Source organism: Mirounga leonina, unplaced genomic scaffold (assembly GCF_011800145.1).
Source record: "Mirounga leonina isolate KUSES-001 unplaced genomic scaffold, KU_Mleo_1.0 Mir_125, whole genome shotgun sequence".
NCBI lineage: Eukaryota > Metazoa > Chordata > Mammalia > Carnivora > Phocidae > Mirounga > Mirounga leonina.
The window spans coordinates 45,380,332-45,405,421 of NW_023270305.1; the positions used below are offsets into that span (position 1 = coordinate 45,380,332).

Below are 25,090 nucleotides of genomic sequence, written 5' to 3' on the forward strand. Positions count from 1 at the left end.
TCCATCAAAACACATAAATGAAATTTTCATCCATGTAAGTTCCTGACTTTGAACCAACGTTTTTGAACCAACTTTAATACTTAACCAGAGGCTGGTAAAGGAAACACCCGTGAATCTCTGACCACAAGGACACACTAGGAGGTTTTGTCATAATAAACACATGCTCTATTATTCTCTCAGAGTGTCTGCAATTAGTTGATAAATCTAAGGAGTGTATGAAGGGCCAAAAAATGTCAGCCAAGCACTGTGATTCAATCCAGTAAAAACACAGCTTTCCCAATCTTAACTTAAAACATCTGGAAGGGATGCATTGTAGCCAATAAAGCAAAATTTATCAGTGAGGGGGATGGGCAGGATTTGTCTGGGACTGTGGCTTCTATTAGTTTGAAATGTCTGGTTTCAAAAGGTAGGAAGTCACGCTGGCAGTAGGTGGATTTGGGGGGGTTCCTTTGGTTATTAGTAGCCCAGACTATAATCAGCCTGTCTGAGCTGGAGCAGACAATAGGTCAGCTTAGGGTCTGGAGACGGGATGCGGGTTGGGGGCAGGGGAGCAGAGGATCTGTCCCCCACTTGAGCAGTGGTAGCCACGGAAGAGGTGCAGATACAGCACTGGGAAACTGCTTGAGGGAGTGGAACGGACTCGCGCAGGGTCAGGGTGATGTCAGAGGTGAGAGTACATTGGCTTCTGATGGAGACTGGGCGAAGACCACCACATGCCTCAAGTACAATCCAGTGTGAGGAGTGGGTCTTGGCCCTGGTTCTGTACTTACCTGACCTAGGGTTCTTGACATATCCTTTAACTTTTCTGAATCCTAATTTGGGGGAGCAGTTTATTTTATTTTATTTTTTTTTAAAGATTTTATTTATTTATTTATTTGAGACAGAGAGAATGAGAGAGAGCAAGCACATGAGAGGGGGGAGGGTCAGAGGGAGAAGCAGGCTCCCTGCTGAGCAGGGAGCCCGATGCGGGACTCGATCCAGGGACTCCAGGATCATGACCTGAGCCGAAGGCAGTCGCTTAACCAACTGAGCCACCCAGGCGCCCCGGGGAGCAGTTTAATATACGGAGTATAACCTGGAATCTGGAATCAAATTGCTTGGGTCAACTCCCTCATGAGCAGTGTGACCTTGGGCAAGTTCCCCAACCTCTCTGAGTCTCTGTTTCCTCATTTATAAAAGTGGGATAAGAATACTACCTACTGCATGAAGTTGTTGAGCTGGGAAGATGAAATGAGATACTACTGGCAGAACCCATAGCACAGGGCCTGGAACCTGGTAAGTTCTCAACTAATGGTAACCATTATTCTTAAGAACTTGGGCTCTGGAGACAGATAAGATACATTTGGGCTCTGAATAGATTTATGTTCAAATCTGAGCCCTACCACTTTCTGGCCACGTGGACTTGGACAAGTTATTAAAGCTCAGTTTCCCCTTCTGTAAAAGGGGGATAAGAAACACACTGACCTCAGGGGGCTGTATGATGGTAAAATGAATAATTGATATAAATGCAGAGACATTTAGCTTGTAAATTCATTTGGACTTAGGTGGTCAAATTCACATGGGATTGGAGAGTCAGGAAAGGAGGGAGATCAAGGAAAACCGGCAAGCTTTTTGTCTTATAGACAGAACTAGACAGATGTGATTTGTCAGTAGATAGTCATTTAACAACCCTTGGGCCACAGCCAACAAGTGCCCTTCATGAAAATAAGGCACCAAGAAATGTGCTCAGAACATTCTTAGCAGTAAAGCACTTAGGAGGATGTCTGACATGTATTTGGTTCCGGACAATGGTAGCCGATACTGTGACTTTGGGTAATACTATTACTGCTACTTCTCTTGGGCAGAAAGTAGCTCATATATGCTTCTAACCCATCACCCACCACTGACTCCTGCTTCATCATATTTGCTTGGTTTCTTGGTGTCTTAATTGTCATGAAGAGCACATTCTAGTTTTAAGATGTTTGGAGCTTGAGGTAGGCTGGCCCAAGGTTAGTTAACTACCTATTGACTGGTTATGTCTGTGTAGTTCTCTAAGACAAAAACTTGGCAACCGTCCTTAATCTCTCTGTCACCTTTCAAATCTAATATAGATTTTGCCACCCCACCTGTGGCCTGGTGATTTTACCATGAAATATTTCTGCAGCCATCCACAGTTTAGTAGAAGCTGCCATCCTTCAGAGGACTGATCATGGTTGATAATTATATAATTATTTTTTTGATTGTTTGGTCATTATCTATGTTCCTCCTGAGAATATGAACTCTAGAGGCGAGGAATGCATTTATTTTACCCAACGCTACATCCACAATGCCTAACCTGGCACATGGTAGGCATTTAATAAATATTTATTCAATAAATAAATGAATAAATGGCATACTTTCTGCATGGCTTCATACACTAGCATTACAGCAGATTAGGTTATGGCCTTCCTTCATCTCTATATACAATCTTAGGGCCTTTTGAATAACAAGGCCATATTCTGCATCTTTTAACACCTCCCTCCTCTTATTAAGCACCACCATCTTTGGGGATTGCTTTCCCAGATGGCCTATTTTAACACCTCTATTTTTTTTTTTTTTTAATGGCTTACACCAACAATGCTGTACGTGTGTCATGTCCCTGTGTCTAAGATCTGGACTGGCCTACTTTGTAAAAGGCCCTGACCCCTTTACTTGGGAAAATGGAGAGGTCTGGGCTTGGGGGATGGCACTCAGGCTCCCACAGAAGGCCACCTACTGTGGCAGATGGCAGAATACACATTGGATAAGCCTGGGGACAAGTGCTTTTAGAAAATGTCCGGCAACTTGGGACATACAACTGTTTCCTCCATGCCTTCAGGACTGGCAATGTTGTCTCCATGAATTTTGACTTTATTTGATCTCTCACAAAGTGTTTATTTTTATTTATCTATCTATTTATGTATTTAATTTATTTTTTTTTTAAGAGAGAGAGAGTGCAAGTAGCGGGGAGAGGGGTAGAGGGAGAGGGATAGAGAGAATCCCAAGCAGGCTCCATGCCCAGCATGGAGCCCGACCCGCGGCTTGATCTCACGACCCTGAGATCATGACCTGAGCTGAAACCAAGAGTCGGCTGCCCAACCGACGGAGCCACCCGGGAGCCCCAGATCTCTAACAAAGTGTTTTTTTTTTTTTAAAATAGTCACCTTTCCTAACGAACTTCCATTCCACACTTTAAACGAATAGGTACAGCTATTGTTAACTATGGATATTATCCTAGACCCATGTCAGTTCTACCAAATCTTTTTTTTTTTAAGATTTTATTTATTTATTTGCTAGAGAGAGAGAGCGCGCGTGTAAGACAGAGTGAGCAAGAGTACAAGTAGGGGTAGCTACAGGCAGAGGGAGAAACAGGCTCCCTGCTGAGCAAGGAGCCTGATGGGGGACTTGATCCAAGGAGCCCGATGTGGGACTCGATCCCAGGACCCTGGGATCATGACCTGAGCCAAAGGCAGTCGATGAGCCGACTGAGCCACCCAGGCACCCCAGTTCTACCAAATCTGAATTTAAAATAAAAATCTACTATTATACCCTCATCTTTCCAGGATTCATGTATGGTTTTATGTATACTCGTATATTATACCAAATGAATACTCTAAGATGCAAGAAACAGTTTAAGTGGATTACTGAATTTTGGACAATAGAGCTTATCCTCAAAATATGCAAATGTTTTTGTCTGGGGGGGTGGTGGGAGGGTGACCCAGCTCACTTAAATAAATACAACTCTTCCCTCAGTTTGTTTTGCACTCAGTGAGTATGGTGTGAAGGAGCATAGGACAAACAAGGTCCTGAAACTGAAGATATTCATTTTTTTTCCCCACTAAACCACTTTCCCCTCCTGTTTTCAGAAGGAAAGCTCAGATGGCTGTGAACTCCGAGACGTGGTTTATTTAGTAAGATGAGCCTGTTGACCCCCAGAATATTGGCAGAGTCAGCTGCGCTCCTTGAGAGCAGAACCCTGCAGTGTTTCACTGGATTTTGCTCTAAATTCTGCTGTCGCTTTTCCAGTGGGTCTTAGCAGACTCCTAGTGGGAGGAGGAACCAAAGGAGGAGTGGGGGTGACCTGAGGAGTGACTGGACATGCCCCTCCGTGATCTTGGTAGCCTTGTCAAGCTATGGGAATTTTTATTGCATTTGGACTCTTCAATAAGCTGAACAGAAATAATAGCTTAGTTGAAATGGCCTGAATGTCTGCAAAGTCTGAGACTAATTAATAATCGTGGAGGCCAATGTTTTTTAAAAAGAGTTTCTGCTCGCTACAGAAACTACAGTTGATTCCATTTATGTTTTGTATCTAGGCCTGCTAATGGGAATGGAGCCCCCAATGCCATCGTTTACAGATACAATCTCGGAAGAGAGGGTGGGGGAAGGACCGAAGGGATTTTACCAGAAACAGCGCCACAGAGCTGCCCACTCGTCATGCAGGTCACGGATGCTCTGCAGCTCTCTGGGCTGCTCTGTAATGAGAAAGTATGCAAAGCATAGCACGGGACACCACGAAGACTACAACAAATGGGGCCGTCTCTGGGATGGTAGTGTTAGCATCTGACCAGGAGGAACGGCAGATAGCATGAAAAAGACCCAAGTGCCAAGCAAATGGTGCCAACAATTAGTGCCACTGGGGTTCAAGGCAGGGAGAGGTCAAGGTGGAGGAGCGACCAGGGGAGACTCCAAGGAGAAGAGAGGACTCAGCTGGGCCTGGAGGTCCAGACAGGCTTTGAGACAGGCTTCAGATGGGGCAAAGGAAGAGCAGGGGATATCTTCCAATCACAAACAAGCCTGACGTAAGAGGAGGGCTATTGCTGCTGAGTTGGGCCTCCCGCTCTGCTAGCTGTGGAAAGAGGGTTAGTTCAGTAAAGTTAGGTACTTTCCAGAGTGTGCGAATACGATGCGGATTTTGATTGGAGGGCAACCGTTAGCAGTTCCTGGAGGAGTCTTGGAAGAGTAGGTGGAAGGGAAGGCCTAGAAGACGGGCTTTGCCTTTTGTCATAGCTTTGTTAGGGCCTGGGCCAGACTAGGGGGTACAGGTCTTCCAGTTCCCATGAGGGAAAGGGAGAAATCACAGAATCTGGTTTCCATAAATAAAACCATTTTATATACACCATGGAATAGATTTATTCTCCAGTTTCGCTGATCTTACAGCTTCCTTGATAACCAGGATGTTCATGCCAAAACTCGTGAGAAATCCTCGCAAGTATATTTGTGTTTGCTTGACACATGTTTATTGTTGCTCAAACTCACGGAATGCTCTACGCACTGCTTTACCCTCTCTTAATAGGAAGCCCGATGCAGGCTGAAGTATTTATTCCAGGGAGATACTCCTAGAGGGACATGCTTTGGTGCCAGCCACCGGGTTCTCCTTCCCATAGACAATGTGCCTGGCTCCAGGCACTGCCCTCAACTGCACACAAAGTGGGGACAGCTGGGGGGAGGGGTTAACATCAGGGTAACCAGGCCGAGCGCTGGGATTCAAAGTTGCAGACCCACGTTAGTGGTGACTGAAACCAGCCCTCAAGTAGGTCCCCGTTTCACTGGCTGCAGCACTTTTGCAAAGGAAAACCAAGACCCAGGAGACTTGCTGGACCTTTGCTTCATATTTTCGCCTGAGGGCTGGCGCTACCCTTACCAGTTGTGGTCAGTGGAAATTCCCCGAAGAAGCCACAAGAAGGGAAGGCAAAGGAATCGTTTCTTCCTTTACAGTTGTACTGGCTTGAAGGGCTACAATCTTTCAACCACCCAAAGTCTGTCTTATAATTTATCAACCGTATTCTGCAAAAGCAAGTAGGACTTCTGTCCTCAGAGGTAGAGTCCTTGAGCATGTGTGGAAGGAAAGATGTTCTTTTCAGGCTGTGTTAAGCAGCCAGCTTCTCCTGGTGAGGGGACTTCATCCTTCGAGCAGAAATCAATATTTTCAGATGTGCTCCCCACCTAGAGGTGGTCTCCTCCACCCACCCACTGTGCACTCAGAGGTCAGGCCACATGGGTTTTGGCTTTGCCTCTGCTGTACCTATGTGAACTGCATCGAGCCATTTCACATCTTTGGTTCTCCATGTCTCCTCCTCTGAAATGGAGCTGCCTCCTGGCCTACCCACATGACTGAGCAGAGCACTACGGGCATTTCCATCATGGGCATTAGTGATACAGCAGAGTCTACTCCAGATCACCGCTCACTGCCATGCGGCCTTGCCCAAGCTAGCGGATCTCTGTCCTTACAGCATCTACTTCTGTAGAAGGGATGACAATATCCACACTAAAGGCTGGTCGTGAGAATCTGATGAGACGCCTACGTAAAACGATCGGCACCGTGTCTAGAACCTCAGGACTCACGGAATGGTAGCTTTTATTATTTTTACCTTCCTAGGGAAATAGAGGCGGGGGGAGAAAGCACAGGCTCTGGAGTCGCCCCTTACAGCCATGTGCTCTCAAGAAGGTTATCTGAAGTTCTGTGTCTTCATCTGTAAAAAAGGAATAAGAACATTTTCTTCACAGGGTTGTTATGATGCTAAAATAGGGTCATATTCACTGGGATAAAGGAACAATGTTTGGTCCCAAATACAGTGTGATCTACAGCGGTTGATTTCTTTTTTTTTTTTTTAAGATTTTTAAAATTAATTAATTAATTAAGAGATGAGAGTGAGCATGTGCGAGCAGAGGGAGGGGCAAAGGGAGAGGGAGAAAGAGAATCTCAAGCAGAGTCTGTCCCGGGCGCCACAGCCTGATGCGGGGCTCAGTCTCAGGACCCTGAGATCATGACCTGAGCCAAAATGAAGAGTCTGACGCTTAACCGACTGAGCCACCCATGTGCCCCATACAGCTGTCAATTTCTTTCTGCCTTTCCCCTATGTCCTGCCGCTGAGAGACTAAAATGGGAAACAAGTGAGAACGCCATGAAAAATAAACATTATACAAATCTAACACAAAAGTACTTCTCCCTTAAAGTAGGGAGGGCTGGGGAACAGTGAAAAGACCAAAACACAAGAACCCGTTTGTGGAAGCTGAGGATTCCGGGATTTGCTGAATCCAGGCCCTGGATAATCAGCTCCTGGTAATTCAGTGGTGATTTTCCATTTCCTCAGACATTCTCGGTCTCGTACTGTGGAAAGAGCAGGATCTCTGGAACCAGGCCTCGGTTCAAATTTCCCACTCGACCATTATGAGCCGGAAGACTTGGGCAGTTTCTCTGAGCTGCCTACACCCCAGCTTCCTCACCTGTAACACTGGGATAAGACCTTCTGCAGAGAGTGACGGTGGCAATGCCTAGCAGAAGTCCTGGTGGATGGAAGATGCTCCACAAGTCACTGTGAGTTTTCTTCTTCACAGGCCGACATTACTATTGATCCCGAGGGTTTATTTATTTGTTATCTGGAGGAGAAACAGATCAAGGGCCATGATTCTGGACTCCCTGAGAGTCTGAATTTCAAGCATCATTGTGCTATTGTCAGGCTTTGTATCTGGCTATAGGTCCCCACTGTCCTTCGAGTAAAACGGCCCTCCAGGCTGTGCATGATTTAGCCTTTGCTTGCCTCCTCACGTCATCTTCTGCCAGTTCCCACTTCTTCTTCCTTCATTCTGCCATGCTCCATCACAGGGCTGAGTGCTGCCGAGAATGTTCTGTCCATGCCCTTCCAGTGGATGGCTTGATTTCATTCTTCAGGTCATGTCTTCAAAGGGGCCTGGGCTCTGTGTCAATCCCTTTACTCTTAATCTTGGTGGTTGGTTGCTACTTTTGTACTACTTATCGCAATTTTAACTATACATATGTATTTATTTACATCTTTTTTATGTGCCCCTCCCACTAGATTGTAAGCTCCACCAGGCCAGGGTCTCCATCGCTTTACTTGTAGCTGAATGGCAAGAGTGTACTATTTAAGGTTTTCAATGAGTACTGGATAAAAGAGCAAAAAAAATATTAGCTCCCGCATCTTGATTTGGGATTTAAATATAAGGTCATGATGGGCTGAAAAGCTGATGAACCATCTGAGCTTGTTGAGAGCTGCTCTGTACTCCTATTTGGGATAATTAAGACCAGTCCTGTTTTATTATAAGAAAATCACCAGCCACAAAACAACATCCGTGGGAACAAGTTGGAATAGACGCTTCAGATGGCAGGGAAAAAACAAGAGCTTTCTTTTCAGTATCCAGAGGAGAAATGAACCTACTTCTTAAAAATAGCCAACTTGAGGCCATAATTATTTCTGTCTGTCTTGAGAAAGATGAGCCCCGCCGCGCTTGTCCCTGTTTCTCTGTCTAAGCAAATGAATTGATAACTGCCATAAACATGGATTTCAAGTGTTGGAAGGATCGCAACCACGAGCGTTAGCTCCCAGATAAAAAGCTCATAAGAATGTTATCATTCAGCTCAAGTTTGGAGACTGGAGTCTCAAATTATTATTTTTTTCCCAATTTTTGGGAGACCATTTTGCTGAAATTCCTGAAACATCTTTAGAGTTATTTCCATTTAGGGGTGGGAAGAGCTTTCCAAACATCTGGGGGGCTCACGTCGAGCTTGGGTGAGTTGTTAAGGTAGAAATAGTCAAGGACAACACCAGTTTATGCAGATAAAATGATTCTGATTATTTGGGTAGGAACTGCCTCTTGAGTGATGTGGCACATGGCTCCTAAGAACCTTTGAACAGGTAAGAGTCGTCCCTGTTCAGAATCCAGCTATCTGAAAGCAAGACTGTGCACTCATGCTGCAGTAGGCTCCTGCCTCTAGATCCCCCCATTTTTCTTCCTATATACGGATACCACCATCAGATTCTCTTCCTAAATATCACTTGTTAGATGTTCCAAATGTTTCAGTGATTACACCCACGGAGTTGGAATCAAAACCCCTTCAAGGCTCTTCTCAGTCTGGTTCCAAACCAATGTCTAGGCTTGTTTCTTACTACTCCTGATCCTTTACCAAACTCTCGCCCCAGACAGATAGGCATTATTATTATTGTCCTCGGAGTATGCGTTTCCCTTTTCCAGCTCTTGGGCTGGGGTCATGTCATCTCTTCCCTGGTGCTACCCATCATTCCTCCTGGGTCTTTCATAGATTTAGGTCTGTCCCACTTTCTCATGAAGGCTCCAGCCCACGATAATCCACCTCTGAGCTTCATGATCAGCCCCAAATCATGTTTTGCACCATTTGGGTATTGTTTTATGTTTATTGCAGTCCTTGTTGCTTATGTTGGCAAGTATGCCACACTGATCCCAGAAATTATTTGGAGCAGGGGCCCCTCACCTGGGGATCTAGTATTGGGACTGATAATTCTCTCTCTCAATAATTTCCACTCCCTGGTGAAAGTAGTTTGAGTTGGTTTCTGTTCCTTATCAACAAATACCTCTTGAATAAGATGACCATCATCTGTACATATTTAAAGTAGGAGTTCCTAACCTGAGGTGAGATTATTTTTCACAATTCTGAAAATTTAAGGTCACATGTATCAATGTTCTGAAAGTGCCCCTTGGGCATTTATTTAAAAAAAACCCAACAGATTTAAAAGACACAGATTTCTGGGCACCATCTCATACTGTCTGCAATAGAATCTCTGGGGATAGGACTTGGGAACTGGTATTTTAAGCAAGATTCCCAAGTGGTTTTTAAGTATATTCAAGAAAATCTAGAGGATTGGAGGAAACTGATACTAATGTCCATTATATGATGAGGAAGGAAAGTGAAGGAGGAGGTAATTCATATGTCTTGAGTACCTATTACGTGCCTGGAAAAATATTAGGTAATTTCACCAGTGTTATCTCTTATAATCCTCAAACAGTCCGGTGATGTAAGTCTTACCATCAATCCCTTTTTACAAATAAGGAAACATGTGAGATAACTCATCCAAGGATCTATAAATGGTAAGTCGTTGGGCCAGCATTTAAATTCTGGGATGACCAGCTCCAAAGTTCTTCTCACCCCACAGGAGTTCTTAGCAAACCTTGGAGGGAGTGAAAGTGGGCATGGAAGTACATTGGAGTTTTCCTAGGTCAGTCTGGGAGAGCTGGGCAGATCCTGGTTCTGGCTGGTAACCCCTGGATTAAGACCCCCTTGATATCTGAAGGGGATAGTGACCCTCTGAGCTCTGAATTTGCATCCTGGACCCTGGAGCCTGGTGAGTTTCTACTGGAGAAACTGCTGGCCATCTGCCCAATCACAAAACCTAAAGGTAGAGGAGACAGTGCTTCTGGACTTCATCACAGGTGCGGCCCACACACTGGCCTTCTGGCTGGAGCTTTAAAGATCAGCATAATAAATAAATAAATAAATAAATAAATAAATAAATAAATAAATAAATACCAGCATCATCCAATATTCCGGCTGGACCAAGGGCCTGGCCTATGTATGGAGGATGGAAAAGAGAGGCCGATTTCTGTTCCCTGACAGGAAAGGGGGGCTAAAAAAATCCATTTGTGTGTGTGGGATTGTTCCATCCAACCCAGGTTGGGGTGGAAAGAAGGGATGGTGATTGAAAACCCTGAAGAAGAGTGAATCCTTCATATTTGGGGACCATAGGTTTAAAGTTGTGGTTCCAGTGAAGTCCCCTGGGAAAAATCCTGCTCCAGATGACCCCAGTAGGCAGCCAAGGTAAAGAACCACTGGTCGAAAGTACCTCTGATGGTCAAGAGATACAGATTGAGCCTGCCAATGCTCTAGAAGGCAGCTTGCATTCAGTCATGGTTGGAAAAGCTGAGGTCAGGTGCACACCATCAAGCGATGTTTCCAGTATGAGAACTGAACTATCTGAAGTTTGGTTTGCTGCCAGACCAGGGTTCCCTTCAATTTTTTTTTTTTAAAGATTTTATTTATTTATTTGAGAGAGAGACACAGTGAGAGAGGGGAACACAAGCAGGGGGAGTGGTAGAGGGAGAAGCAGGCTTCCCCCGGAGCAGGGAGCCCCATGCGGGGCTCGATCCCAGGACGCTGGGATCATGACCTGAGCCGAAGGCAGATGCTTAAAGATTGAGCCACCCAGGCGCCCATTCCCTTCAATTTTTAATTTATCTTGTAGGGTCAACTGGCACAGGAGAAGGAGAAAAGAAACGTGTGGAAGGCAGGAGGGAGAAGTGGGACATGATAGATAACAAAGATAGGCAAAGGAAGGTTGTCTCAAGCAGAGAACACCAGCCTTCGGGGGAGGGGACTGGGCAATTTTTAGTGGATCGGGGGCAGAGAGTGCCCAAGGTCCAGTTTTAGAGGAAGGGCTCTACTCACTGAGTGGATGATGCCTTGCAGAGCCTGAAAGCCGTCATTCACGGGAAACACGTGGTCTTTGCTGTCCGCAATCCGGGCCAGCTGAGAAAACAGCAAACACACAAACGCACATGGAGATGTGTCAGGCTTGGCTGCAGAGAACTGAGTCCAGGGGGCTCCATCGACTTTTAGAACCCAGAGGAACCTGAGGCCTTGGGCCTCACTGAAAAGCCCTCGGTAGTAATGAGCTTACCAGTGGCCTTTCTGGAGCAGGCCTAGAGGGTCAGCTCCAGCTTTTACATTTGTTTTAATACTTTTCTCCTTGGGAGCAGAGGTAAGATTGCTCAGCTAGATGAACGTTTGGCCTGGGTGGATGTATTTATAGATTTGGGGTCAGGCCATTGGCTCATTTTTCTCCCATTCACTCAAATTTCTGTTGGCAACTGTATTTGAATCGAACAGACTCAGGTTTCCTTTCAGAGCAACTTTAAAAATAAATTTAAGTTTTGGTGTTGGGCGAAGCCAATGAATGGAGCCCCTTCCCTTTCGCTCAAATTACTCATTGAGGAGATGACCCTTGCAATTGGTTTGGCTCTCTTATTTCACAGAACAGAGGACAGGAGAAAGAAGAATCTGATCTGTGGACTTTTCTACTCCAAATCTATAGTTCTGTGCCTGCCACCATCATGGTCAGTGCCATGACCTTCCCTGATGGCAAAAGTAACACACAACCAATGGGAAGTTTCAGAAAACCCAGGAGTGTTAACAAGAAAAAAAGTTACTCATCTATCTATCTATCTATCTTCCCCCTACCATTTTTCTATTATTAATTTGATATACTATGTAGTCTTTCATACTTTCCCTCCCCAAATACACACATTTATTTTAAAAGTGGACTCAGACTATCCCCACTGTTTTGTAACCCTATTTTATTCACCTAATATCATAAGCATTGTCCCACGTCATTAAAACAAAAAGAAATGATGACCTACATTGAGGAACAGTTATGTAGGTTGTTAGCAAAATGTCACAATTTGCATATCTATATTTGTACATTCTTTTTGCCCACTTGCCAATTATGACTGACCCTGAACAACATGGGTTTGACCTGAGCAGGTCTACCTACACGCGGATTTTTTTCAATAAATACAGTAAAATACTGTAAATGTCTTTTCTCTTCCTTATGATTTTCTTAGTAACATTTTCTTTTGTTTGGCTTACTTTGTTATAAGAATAGAGTATATAATGCATATAACATACAAAATATGTGTTAATCAACTGTTTATGTTATTTCCAGTCAACAGTAGGCTGTTAGTAGTTCAGTTTTTGGGGAGTCAAAAGCTGTCAATGGATTTTTGACTGTGTCGGGGGGCTGATATCCCTATCCCTGCAGTGTTCAAGGACCAACTGTATATTTATTTTTTTGTATTGAAAATGCACTGAATTTCTAATGGGAGAAGAGGGATGTTTGACATTTAAGCCAAATTAGATTCATTAAACTAAATGAAAAAGAAAAACAAACAATCAACAAGTTTTCTAATGTTATTCAGATCTGTTTTGACACCTTGGCAATTTAACATCTACCAAGAAAGTCAACCAAAGAAGATACTGCCTGGATAGTCTGCATTCACAGCCCCCAAATGCATTGGCTTGGCTTCACGTCCCTTACACATCCAATAATTCTTGCTTGCTCAACGTTTTTGGAAAAATAACCTATTTAAGGGGTGTTTGTGCTGCTGCACTGAATACACATGTTCTCTATCATTCACAAGCTCCCAGACCTGAAGAAATCCATACCTGTGTTTCATTGAAATCCTTCACACCAACACAGTAAACAATGGCACCAAGATCTCGGGATCTGTTAGCCTGGGTCAATGGAGAAAAGCCATTAGACAGAGAAATGGCAAATATACTCCTTTTGGATTAACCAGACTAACTTCCATGATCAGGTATTTATTGAGCACCTACTATGTGCCAGGTACCACAATGGAGAGGGCAATCCCTGTTCCCAAGGAGCTCACCCTCTAGTAAACAGCACATTCTACCGTGATGTATGAGGGACATGAGAGGAGTGATTAGCCTAATGGGACGTGTTGAGAAAGAGCATTGGAAGTAGTCTTGATGAAGGGATTTGAAAGATGAGGGGAGGAAAAGGGAACAGTAGGCTAGGATAAGCCTATTAAATATTCTTGGGGGGGGGCCTCCTGGGTGGCTCAGTCGGTTCAGCATCTAGCTCTTGATTTCGGCTCAGGTCATGATCTCAGGGTCCTGAGATCGAGCCCTGCATTGGGCTCCGTGCTCAACGCAGAGTCAATTTAGGATTCTTTCCCCTCCCTCTCCCTCCCCCCAGCTCCTCCCCCTGCTTGCTCTTTCTCTAAAATAAAAATAAATAAATAAAATCTTAAAAAAATATTCTGGGGAAATGATTATTCCATTCCTCTGAAGAATTTTTATTGACATACTTTTCTTCCTTTGTAATAGCAGCATGGTATAATAGAAAGGATGTGGCCTTTGGAACCCGTTATACCTAGTTTTGGCTTTGCTCTGTGAAGTGTTTGGGGATTCAATGAGATAACATATTCAGAGCTCCTCATACAAGGCCTAGAACAACGCAGATGCTTATAAATGTCAGCACCCTTTGTGAATAAGGCCCTTTTCATTGCCACAGAGTACACTGGTTTAATGGTGTGGGAATTATGGTCTATATTCGAGTTAGGGAACCCATGACCTTCTCTACAATTAAGTATCGAGAGGGCAACATAATGAATAACATCCAGGTTTTGGCTTGATTTTAATATTTGATTAATTAAAGGCTCTGATATCTTATTTCCAGGTTCTTCTGTGTTTCAGAATAGAAAAGAAAATTTGGAAATCATTGGAATATACAGTGGGTGCTGAATAAATAATTGATAGTAAACACATAGTAGGTGCTCAGTGTACGCATATTGATCTGAATTGTGTTCCTCCTCCACCCCTCGCTTTAGTATTCAAACCCACTTGGGATTGAAACATTCCGAAACACTGAATTTTAGAAGAAACACATACTTTTCCCCTTCATTTTAAAAATACGCTTTGCTGCTTTAAGGATAACACTAACTTTTACACACAGTCTATGTCTAGCCTTATCTGTAGTAACTTCTTTGACTCTTTCCCTCTAATCGGGCTTTACGCAGGATTCTCAAAAATGGAAAAATCCATTTCTTTATGTAGCTTGAGCTTTCTCTTTCTTTTTCAGAAAGCCTCCTCCTCTTAGTGCTGGCACTCCAAATATTTTTCCAAGTTTGCACGCGCCATACCTAACATTCTTTTCTACTAACCCGTATTTTAAGCCTCTGACATCCATCATTTATCTCAGATTCAGTTATTTCCTTATTAGGGTTTTTACTTTAGTTGACTGTTGTGCAGCACCCAAAATAAGCCATTCCGCGTTCCCATTGTATCATTAGTTTCAACTTCAGAATACAGGAGTGTATTATTTTCCCAATGCTCGGGCAGGGTCTGTCACATTTACTAGTGTGCTTCCCCAGTGCAAATGATCTTTTGTACTAGTTATGGGTAGGGGAGAAGTAGTGTGTTTACCTACAGCGTTTCCTCATGCCCTTCGCCAGCAGAGGCTTCAAAAGGCAGCATTGCATCCTTACGTGGTAAGCACCATGAGGGCGGCAAACGCACCTCCTTCACCTGTTTCCCTAGTATCAGGCAAAGTGCCGAGCACATGCGGCGCACTCAGTTAACACTGAATGAATGAATGAATGAATGATTGTTTGCCAAGGGAGCTGAATTTAAATCAAATAATAGTCAAGAGCTTGAGGTAAGTGTCAGGCTCTGATTAACTCCTCCCCCAGACGCCAGCATTTCCTTCCTCACTGCCTGTCTTTTTCCTTATTGTGTTTCTCTCCTACTTTGTCAGTAATGGTGAACTAGTTTCTTGGGCCAATTATACATGTGGCTCAAATCTCAGACTGGAAAGGAAAGGATTTCCTAAATATAAACATTATTTTTATTTATTTTTATTTATTTTTTAAAGATTTTATTTATTTATTTGAGACAGAGAGAATGAGAGAGACAGAGAGCACGTGAGAGGGGGGAGGGTCAGAGGGAGAAGCAGGCTCCCTGCCGAGCAGGGAGCCCCATGCGGGACTCGATCCAGGGACTCCAGGATCATGACCTGAGCCGAAGGCAGTCGCTTAACCAACTGAGCCACCCAGGCGCCCAACATTATTTTTCAATTCCCGAATAAACCTCTTTTTCTGAAACTCTTTATACAAACTGGAAGCTTCGTTTAGAGAGAATACTCTCACTTGCTTTAAGGAATACTTTTCTTCGAGAACATAAAGAAAAGGAAGGAGAAATACTGTAGGAGCGATTGCAATTTACTTTGCTACCAATTAATATTCAACTTTGATTCTCGGAGTGAGAATCTCAATGATTAATACCTTCTGACCAGACTGGTTCTTACATATTTCAAGTGATTCTTTCCCCTCCTCCTGTTTTTAGCAGAAATGGGGGGAAAATGGCACCGTTTTTGTTTGAAAGTGATATGTAGTTATTTCAAAACTGCTAGATAAATATAGTGCTTTCAATCAAGTCATGATAAGCAACTTTTATCCCTCAAAACCCAGAGTAACAGGCAAATATTTTGAAAGGGGGAAAAACATCTACCATGTGTAAGATGTGAGAGTTCACTTTAAAAAAATGAATTATTATTATTATTATTTTTACATATGAGACACTATTTTACCCGGGGGTTTTTACAAAGAACACCTAATCGTGTTGTCTGAGTAGAAAGAGTGCAGTCCGTTTCTGAGGAGGAAGGAGCCCTGTTTCCATGTCTGTGTTAGATATAGGCCAGGCCATCGCTTACCTCCCTCTCTGAATAGAAAAAGAGATCTTCATGGAGTTCCCCATCGGTCAAAGCAATGATGACGCTGGCCGTCCTGTATCCTGCTCAACACAACACAGACCCACTCAATCCATCTTGCCGCACTCAGGGAAACCCCCTCTCAGTCCTGGGGGTTGATGTCTCATAAGCTCAACCACCCGAGGTCAATCTTATGAGAACCAGCAACTTTTCTTTTGGGACTAGAAGCACCTCCAGCACGAAGAAGAAGAATGCATCTGTGGGGACTGACTCTGGGGCAGGGGGAGAGGGGGGAGTTTTGCTTGTGGGTTTCTCAGTCTTCTCTCCAGAAACAGCCAAGCCTGCTGGAATGGTCACTGGACTGATAGCTGGGAGTAGCTCCAGTGAATCAAACTTCTATGATTTTCTATTAACAGTCCATGTGACTGAGGTTAAGGCCTGGGGGCAAACTCTACCACATGGGCTGTTCAGGAGTCCTCACAGGCCGCAGTGGACCATACCCCTCACCCCTTGAAGAACCGGGCAAGGAGAAATAGTCGTGATTATAAGCTGAGTGGAAGTTATTATACCAGCTAGGAAAACCTACTAGAATTCTTTCAGTGATTTTTAGACTTCTAACATGGCTGAGGGTTGGTTTATATTAACAAGCCTTAGCGTTGATACTGGGTCTGTTCTATTTGTCCCCACAGTTGAGAGGGAAATAGGAAGCAGACACCTCTACAGGCCTGGGAGAAAATCTCCACTGTAATACTGAATCTCTTTCAAAAGATTTGCCTCAGATAAAGAAAGGCTATCCATGAAAGACACTGTAGTCTTAGTAACAACAGCTAAAATCATAATAAGAAGTATATTTTCTATACGTTAAGTACATTGTATACATTTTTTTTTCATTTAAGTGAAGCCAACTTTAAACCACACTGGTATCTTCATCTTAATATCATATCCAATCACAGTAATGAAGTGGCTTGGAGCTTGGGGGAGGACAAAAAAGATTAAATTTGACATGAAAATCCAAGACTTTACTAACCTATCCAAGTACTTATTAATTTAATGAATTCAGCATGCAAAGCTGTTCACGGACATTATAGACTGTGGCCCATAATGGGCTCCTCATTACTTTTATGTAACTTTTTTTGGCATCAACAGGACAGTGGAATTTGACCTGGTACACGTCATCTTGTCTTCTTTGTGATGAGGTGTGGAGGATTATGGACATCACATTTATCTTTTGTAACGTGAAGATACTGAAGCACTTTTTCAGGCCAACACAGAAAAAAAAAGTTTGCTAATTCATATTATAGTCTTACCTTGACTGTTTTCATAATAAATCTGCTCGCTGGCCTGAAAAACACACGGAAGAGACATTAGACCTAGAGCCACCTTGTGCTATTCCAAATACCACGGTGGGCAGTGGGTTCTGGGGCTGGCTATGTAGGCCAGCTCAGTCTTGATTCTTTATGTAACCCACCCAGGCTTTGCTCAAATACCAATGGTTGGCATTCATCTAAAGTTACCTTGACATTTAACTAATGTACTTGTGAACACGGATCCATGTCTTGCTTCTCACAGACTGCGACTTGTTTTCCCTATGACTGAAGTTACTGACGTTCTGTCTCAACCACTCACGCACCATATAGAAAAGGTTACCTTGGAAATGTCGGGGACTTGCGTGTGGCATGATTCATGAGTGTCAGCCAAGCATTAGCTAACAAGCCCTTTGTCGGTGTCAGGGAGGGAGCGAGGAAATTCACTTCTCTGGGATAGAGTTATCAGTGTGCAAGCTTGTGGGAAAATTGTTTTTACTTTCTTGCTCTTGGAGGTTGTTCAGTTACATGTGTCTTATCTCATCGGCCATCCTTATGTTGATGTTTCTCTATCACACTTTATATTTAGAGTTGGAAACCATTTTAAAATTACCCTTTCAAATCCTTCATGCATGTAAGTGTCTCCTCCTGGCAGGACCTTCTGGAGTTCTTCTAGGCCCTGACGGATCTGTTCCCTGAAATCCAAAGACACCCTGTTAGTCTTATTAGAGCATTTTACACTTTGCTGTGGAGAGACATATGCATTAATCTTTTTTTTGTGGATCCTGCGATAGTAACCCCACGTCCCCCAAAAGCCAATTAGAGGGAAAGTCTTTGTAGCACATTATCCATTCAGGGTTAGCCATAAGGGAGGATGAGTGAAATCTCAGGCGAAGGGACCCTTTTGCAGGAATATCCACCCACTCACAAGAGTTTTCCGCCCCTTAACAGGACAAAGTTTTCATTCTACATTGGAAATGAGTCCTAAAATGCAACTGCTCCAGAGGGGATGACACGACAACTCAGGCAACTTTATATCAAGATGCAAACAGCTCACGTGAGCCAGAAAGAGGTGAGTACCAAGAACCCAGGGCAAGGCCACCACAAGGAGCAAAGGTGGGACGGGCAGGTGTCGGGAGCAAACTCTGCCGCCTGCACGGATGTGTCAAAGGAAACCGTGTAGTCAGCTTTGAAAAGAAAAGCTCAGGCAATCTATGCTTTCCAGGACAACCGAGAATGTTTTCTGTGGGCTGGTGTCCATGTTTTCTTACTCTGGTTGCTCAGGGTGGTGGTGGGGGAGGCAGGAAGAGGAAGTGGGTTATGGCACCGGGAAAGGGTCCAACTGGTGATGGGAAATGTGGATGGTCTGGGGACTGAAGAGAATCTTTGTAGATCATTCTCTCTGGGATGTAAGATGTCCACATCCACATTTCTGTCTTTTAAATAGCTCCATACCATGCCCAAAGGGCAAAAAAAGTTAATTTCTGAAGAAACATTAACCTTATTCCTAATCTGTAAGCCTACAAAAGGGTTTGTAATTATCTCTCATCGGGGCCTCTTTAGGGACAGAGGTGGAGTTGCACTATGTAAATTAGGAAGGCAAGCTCCTTTTGAGTAAGGAAAGAACCTCCCATTTACTGAGCTTCCGCTATGTACAAGGCCCTGCTCAAGGATTTCTGATTTTACGTTCTCAGTAACTGCTCAAGGTGGGCATTATTGCTCTCCTACAACAGGCGAGAAAATGTGGTTCAAAGATTTTAAGCAGGAGAGCAGACTTGAAATCAAATCGGACTGACTCAAAAATGGCTCTCTACTCTGCCCAGCATTCTCCTTTAGATCAGTGCTGGAGAAGTGGGAGGTTTCAGTAACCCTTGATTAATGAGGAGCAATGGTAATTTCTAACACTGTCTGAGTAGTCACTATGTGCCAACCCCTGTTAGAAATACACCACCTATAATTAATTCACTTATTATCTTAAGAAAGCTCTTTGAGGTAGATACACTGTTATGTCCATTTCACAGATAAGGAAACTGAGTCACAGAGTGGCTAAGGAACTTGCCCAAAGTCCCTCGACTTCTAAGTGGCAGAGGTTGAATTTGAAACCCAGAGGCCCTGTTCTCCATCACTATGTTAAACCGTTTTCCTTGAATGAATGAACAAAATTCATTACTGTCTTACCCTGGCAATTGCTTGGGGAAGAAGTCTAGTGCAAAATTAACTTTCTGTTAAAACTGATGCAATGCGGCGGCCATGGATGAGGCTGGATTGCCAAGATGTTGGAAGTTTTAAAAGACAAACCAAACAGGGGTTCGTCTGAGCCTGTCCCTGGCCTGGGTTGTTGATGCTTCTCAAGTGGAATATTTAAGACCAAGTAACTCAGACTTTGAGAAATGTTCTGACTATTGTTTGCTTTTCTTACCAGTGCCTAGATATCAGACCACGTCCCCAGCTGCCCAAGTCAGAAACCAGAAGCCTTCCTGGTCCCTCTACCTTCACTCTCTTCTCTCCAGCTCCCCCTACATAATCTATCATTGAGTCCATCAGTTCTATTCTAGACATTCGTAAAACTGACTACTTCTCTATCTCTTCTGCCAATGCCACTGTCTGAGCCATCATCATCTCTTGCTTAGACCACTAAGACAGTTACTTTTTATCTTTTGACTGTCCTCCTGCCCTTCTTCCATTCATTCTCCACATGGCTGTTACAATGTTGTTAAAATATAGGTTAAAACATGCCGAATCATTCACTCCCCTGCTCCAAACCCTTCAATAGCTGTTGGGTTACACTTGGTATATATCTGAAAAACTTGCCAAGCCTTCCAGTGCCTACATGGGATGGTTCCTCTGCCTCCCTGTCCGGCCCACTTTGCCCCCACTCTCCTCGCTTGAGCTCCCCTGGTCTTCCCAAGCAACTTTCTCCAACAGGCCTTTCACACCTGCAATCATTGCTGCCTGTGGACTGGGGCTACCATTGCCCAGCCCTTCACTGGGCTAATTCTTACCCAGCCTTCAGTCCCAACCTAAATGTCAATTGCTCAAAGTAGCCTTACTTGACTTCCCCTATTTAGACTAACTCCCTCAATTAGGCTTTCTCATGGCACCCAGCAATTTTGTAACTAATAACATTTGATTATGTTTAGCTACCTCCTTCACCATTTCAAGACTCTGAACTCCATGAGGGCTGGGCCTTGTCTGTTTTTGTCCCCGCTATATCTTCTGTGCTTACTACAGTGCTTGGAACAGAACAAACATTCAATGCCTATTTACTGAAGAGGTTAATCATCCTAGGAAGAAGTCAGTCTTGGGGGCAGGGATGAGCTTCACGTGGACATGTGGAGGGAGGCCAGGCAGAAGCTGACTTGATAATTGATCCTAGATCTGTGCCTATGTGGTGGTTAGAAACAATTCTCTGTTGTACCCCTTTATATTGCCCCCAGTATTTCAATAACTCCTATCAAAAGGCATAGTTTAATTTTAACTCTGTCGTTTGGTGATAAGAAAGGGTATATATCTGTGCATTAGAAGGAGGGATAAAGATGAGAGCTGTGTCCCTCATTGGGAAGGGAGAGGGTGACATTATAAGAGGGCAGCACTGCCCTGTTGGTCAGCAGTTTCAAGAGGGAAAGGACACTGGCAAGGCGGCAAGAGGGTGAGGCTGGGATATGGGACTGAGGTTGGGATAGGGAAATGGGGGTTTGTTCCTGAGGACACAGAGGTGGCACATGGAACACTTCAGAATAGCTGGGGGCACTAAAGAGGAGGGGGCTAATTTCTGACAATTAGGTGAGAAGAGATTGGGCATTAAAAGTAAATGGGAAGAGAAAAGCAAATGTGGCGTTATCTTTGCAAAGTTCGGGACATTTCTGCAACACTAAAATTGGAATCTTGTGTTAAGACTGAAGCTTAAATAAAGGCATACTGGGGGTGTGGAAAAGTTTCCTTGGCTTCACTGTATTTTTTTCTCTGCCAAATAAAGTCTGGGAACTGGGGTGTTTTCTCTAAGCCTATTTCCTTTTCTTTATAAGTATTTTCTTGGGCTTTCTATTTTTTTGGTACCAGAACAAGCAAAGGCTGTTTTGGAAAATGTCTTCCTCCCTGATACTTTATGTCTGGCAAGATAGGAACTCACCAGTCCCAAGCAGTGATCACAACCTCCCCATATACCACCCTTCTTGGTCAAAAGATCAAATGACTTATGGCCCCACCTCCCTACTCCCTGTCCCTTCTCTAAGCACCCACAACATCTAAGCAAACAGAACAGATGGTTCATGGGAATGGTGAGTCTGTTTTAATTCTGGGACAATAGAACTATTAATAAGGGCCTATTTTTTTTTTTTTATGCTCTCTTAGGAAAGGAAGAAAACAGGGAGAAAGATCTTTTAAAGGGGGTGATAAGAACCTCTCTGAGGACTTGGTTATTACCAAATGAAATGTTATCTTCCTGGGAAATGAGAGAGGCAGAGAAGCCTATGGAGAGGCTGCTATTAAAGAGTCTCCTGTTTTCCTTGGTGGTTTCACATGTCTGCCAGTGTTCCTATGTAGAAGTGAAGGGTTTCCAGTTCACATGTCCTGTGTTTCTTGTACAATCCCTGCAAGACTTAATGATGGGCATAGAATAGATAATTTGCTGTTGAATGAATGATTCCAGCTTGGATGCATGCATGCATCCATTCATTCATTTCCACAATGATTTACTGAGCATGCACCGTGCCCCCAGCACTGCACTGGTTGGTAGGGGTAGGGGGTGGGAGAATTGGTCACAATGTCTGCTGGACTTTCTGTGGCCCGGGGAATTTTCCCATACTTCATGAAGATTACTTTCTGGGATTCTGGTTGTGATGTGACATTTTGATAAGATTTGCTGATGGAAACATTAAAGGATGGACACACATAAGCATATCAAGAAGCACTACATTCAACAAGCTTTTCTCCTAAGTATCCTAGTGATGTTCCTACTGCAAAATCCTCCTTGGGGTTATGCAATGTCTACCACATTTTCAGTCTATAAAACAATCTCCACCACCACCCCAGAATAACCCAACATCAGCTCTACATTGTCAACTTCTTGCCTCTGAGTAAAAGAGCTTCTAGTTCTGTGGAATTGAACTTTTCTCAAATGTCCAGCAGTTGTTGGCTTTGGAGCCTCAACTTATATTGTAAACACACATCACTACCTACTACCGCTAATGCTGCATTTGCAACATTTCCAGATGGCCTTATGGCTCCAGATGCTCACTACCAAAAACATGGAGTGAACAGAACAAAAGACCATAGATTAATTAAAGACCTTTCATTGCTACTTTTGGAGTCTAGATGTTTCACAGCCAACTCTAATCATTTGTTTATAATGTATATAGATGATAGCCTCTTTGGGACTTTTACTTAAGGATAGGCCAACATGATTAATGATACTGAGCTGCATGCTGAACCAAAGATCCTTTTCTCTCTCTCTATTTTTTAGTGAGCTATAATTTATATGCAGTAATATGTACAGATATTTATTCATTTCTTTTGTATTGTTGAATTTCTTTCCATAATGTTGTTTATAATATTTCTTCATTATCTTTTAACATCTGTAGGATCTGTAGTAACATCCTATCTATAGTAGTGGCTCTATGGATTACAGTATTCATCCTTACTTTAACACAGGCTACTATAAGTTAATATTATGTCACTTCTCATATAATGAAAGAACGAATGCTTTAACATTCTGATTCCATATATCCCCTCTCATCTTTTATGTTATTACTGTAATATATCCTTTTATATATGTAATAAACTCCAAAATGTCATTCTTATATCTGTCTTAAGCAATCATCTTTTTGCAAAATTAAGAAAATATTTATTATTTCTGCTATTCCTCCTTCTTTTTTTTTGTAGATCTAGTTTACATCTGGTATCATTTTCCTTTAGCCTGAAGAATTCCTTTAGCGGTTGGTTCTTTTTGTAGTGCAGGTTTGCTGGGGATGACTTTCTCAGTTTTTTTTGTCCCCTAAAAATGTCTTAATTTTTGCCTGCCATTTTAAGGATATTTTCACTGGATATAGAATCCTAAGTTGTCATTATTTCCTCTCATCTTTGTAAAGAAATCAGTCTGTTGCCTTCTGGATTGCATGTCTTTTGTTCTGATGAAAAGTAAGTGATTTTCATTGTTGCTCCTCTCTTTGTAATATGTCTTTTCCCTTCTCCCTATGTTTTAAGATTATCTCTTTATTCTGGTTTTCAGAAATTCAACTACTTTGCACTTAGATGATGTTTTTCTTTGTATTCCTCCTGTTTGGGGTTCTTTGAGGGTTTTAGATTCATCTGCAGAATGTCATGTTCAGTATTCCAATTATACATATATTAGACCACTTGGTATTATCCCACAAATCATAAGGGCTGGGTCATCACCCCCCTTTGCCCCCTGACCACTTTTCTGTCTCATTCAGTTTGGATAATTTCTATTAACTTGTTTTTAAGTTCATCAATCCCTTTTCTATAGATATTGTATTTCAGTTCCATAGTTTTCACTTGGTTCTTTAGAGTTTTCTTTGTTGTTGTTTTTTCTTACTGATATCCTGTGTCTCCATTGTACTCACCTTTTCCTGTAAATTCTTTAACATGTTTATAATAGTTGCTTTAAATCCCTGTCTGGTAATTCCAACCATTGAATGATCTGTGGTTTGCTTCCATTACTGTGTTTTTTCTTGATTATGGGTCACATTTTCCTGCCTTTTTCCCATGCCTCATTATCTTTTCATTTGTGTTTCAGACATTGTGTATAAAAGAAAAGCAGTGGAAACTTAGGTACAATGTTGACTTATTTTGCTCGTAAGCCTTTTATCTTTGGGAGCTGGGGGTGGGGTGGGGGCTGATTATTTAGATTCCTCCTTGAGTTAGGTTGAGTTTAGGCTGGGTCACAGCTTTAATTAGACGCTGTTCCCTGTTATTAGCCTGATTCTCAGACTTCTGCCCTGCCCTGCATTTGTGGTCTTTTCAGTCTTTGAGTTGGGAGGGAGGTGGGTGCAGCTTCAGTCATTTTTGCTTGCTGTTGGATTCAACTCTGGTAGAACACCAGAATCCAAGCACCACAGTGATCCATATATAGTATTATGCAATTTCTCTTCACTTTTCAGCAACTGTTCCACTGATACTTTCTTAGAAAAAATGCAGAGGTGCAGGTGAGGGGGAGAATTGTCAGACAGAGATTTCTTTTTCATGTAGGGCTCCTTCAGATAATCCATCCCTCTCGCACACATCATTGACTGAGGTTCAGCTGACTTCTCCTCATCTCTGAAAAGTCTCCATGGCTACCCTACTTTTGCCCATACCCAGATCATATCCATCACCAAGTATGGAAGTTTCTGTAGATCTCTGCTCAGCTATAAGGGGCTTGTTTTTCTCTAATTCAGCTCATCAGTGCTTCCTGTATGTCTGTTAACCCCATAGAAACATATGGATTTTATTTTGTTGGGACTTTTCTGCTTGACCATTGGAATGAAGGTTTTTCACATTCCTCTACATCCTAACCAGAAGCAGAAATACTATCAAGCCTTTTTCTAAATATTTGTGACTACACATTTGTTTCAAGTCAGGAAGAAAAATACTAAAGGCTGATTACCAGCATATAAATATACTCTAGTATCTCTCATCTTAAAAATATAAATCCTCTTGATATGAGGAATTCTTAATCGCAGGAAACAAACTGAGGGTTGCTGGAGTGGGGGGTGGGGTGGGAGGGATGGGGTGACT

At 43.0% G+C, this 25,090-nt stretch overlaps 1 protein-coding gene and 1 long non-coding RNA gene across 4 annotated transcripts in view; one reads left to right on the plus strand and one right to left on the minus strand.

Moving 5' to 3' along the window:
- ANTXR1 (ANTXR cell adhesion molecule 1) overlaps nucleotides 1–25,090 on the minus strand; it is a 248,285-nt gene that overhangs the window by 175,676 nt on the left and 47,519 nt on the right. For all 3 annotated transcript variants that reach the window (XM_035001390.1, XM_035001391.1, XM_035001389.1), the window contains exons 4-8: nucleotides 17,970–18,051; nucleotides 17,360–17,393; nucleotides 16,056–16,135; nucleotides 12,989–13,057; nucleotides 11,213–11,293 (exon numbers count right to left, since the gene is read on the minus strand). In XM_035001390.1, coding sequence (XP_034857281.1) covers nucleotides 11,213–11,293; nucleotides 12,989–13,057; nucleotides 16,056–16,135; nucleotides 17,360–17,393; nucleotides 17,970–18,051 — 346 coding nt within the window. The remainder of the gene's footprint in view (nucleotides 1–11,212; nucleotides 11,294–12,988; nucleotides 13,058–16,055; nucleotides 16,136–17,359; nucleotides 17,394–17,969; nucleotides 18,052–25,090) is intronic.
- The window catches only part of LOC118008025, a 213,313-nt gene that overhangs the window by 169,857 nt on the left and 18,366 nt on the right, over nucleotides 1–25,090 (plus strand). Inside the window, exon 4 of the long non-coding RNA XR_004678538.1 lies at nucleotides 18,308–18,428. This is a non-coding gene — a long non-coding RNA (uncharacterized LOC118008025). The remainder of the gene's footprint in view (nucleotides 1–18,307; nucleotides 18,429–25,090) is intronic.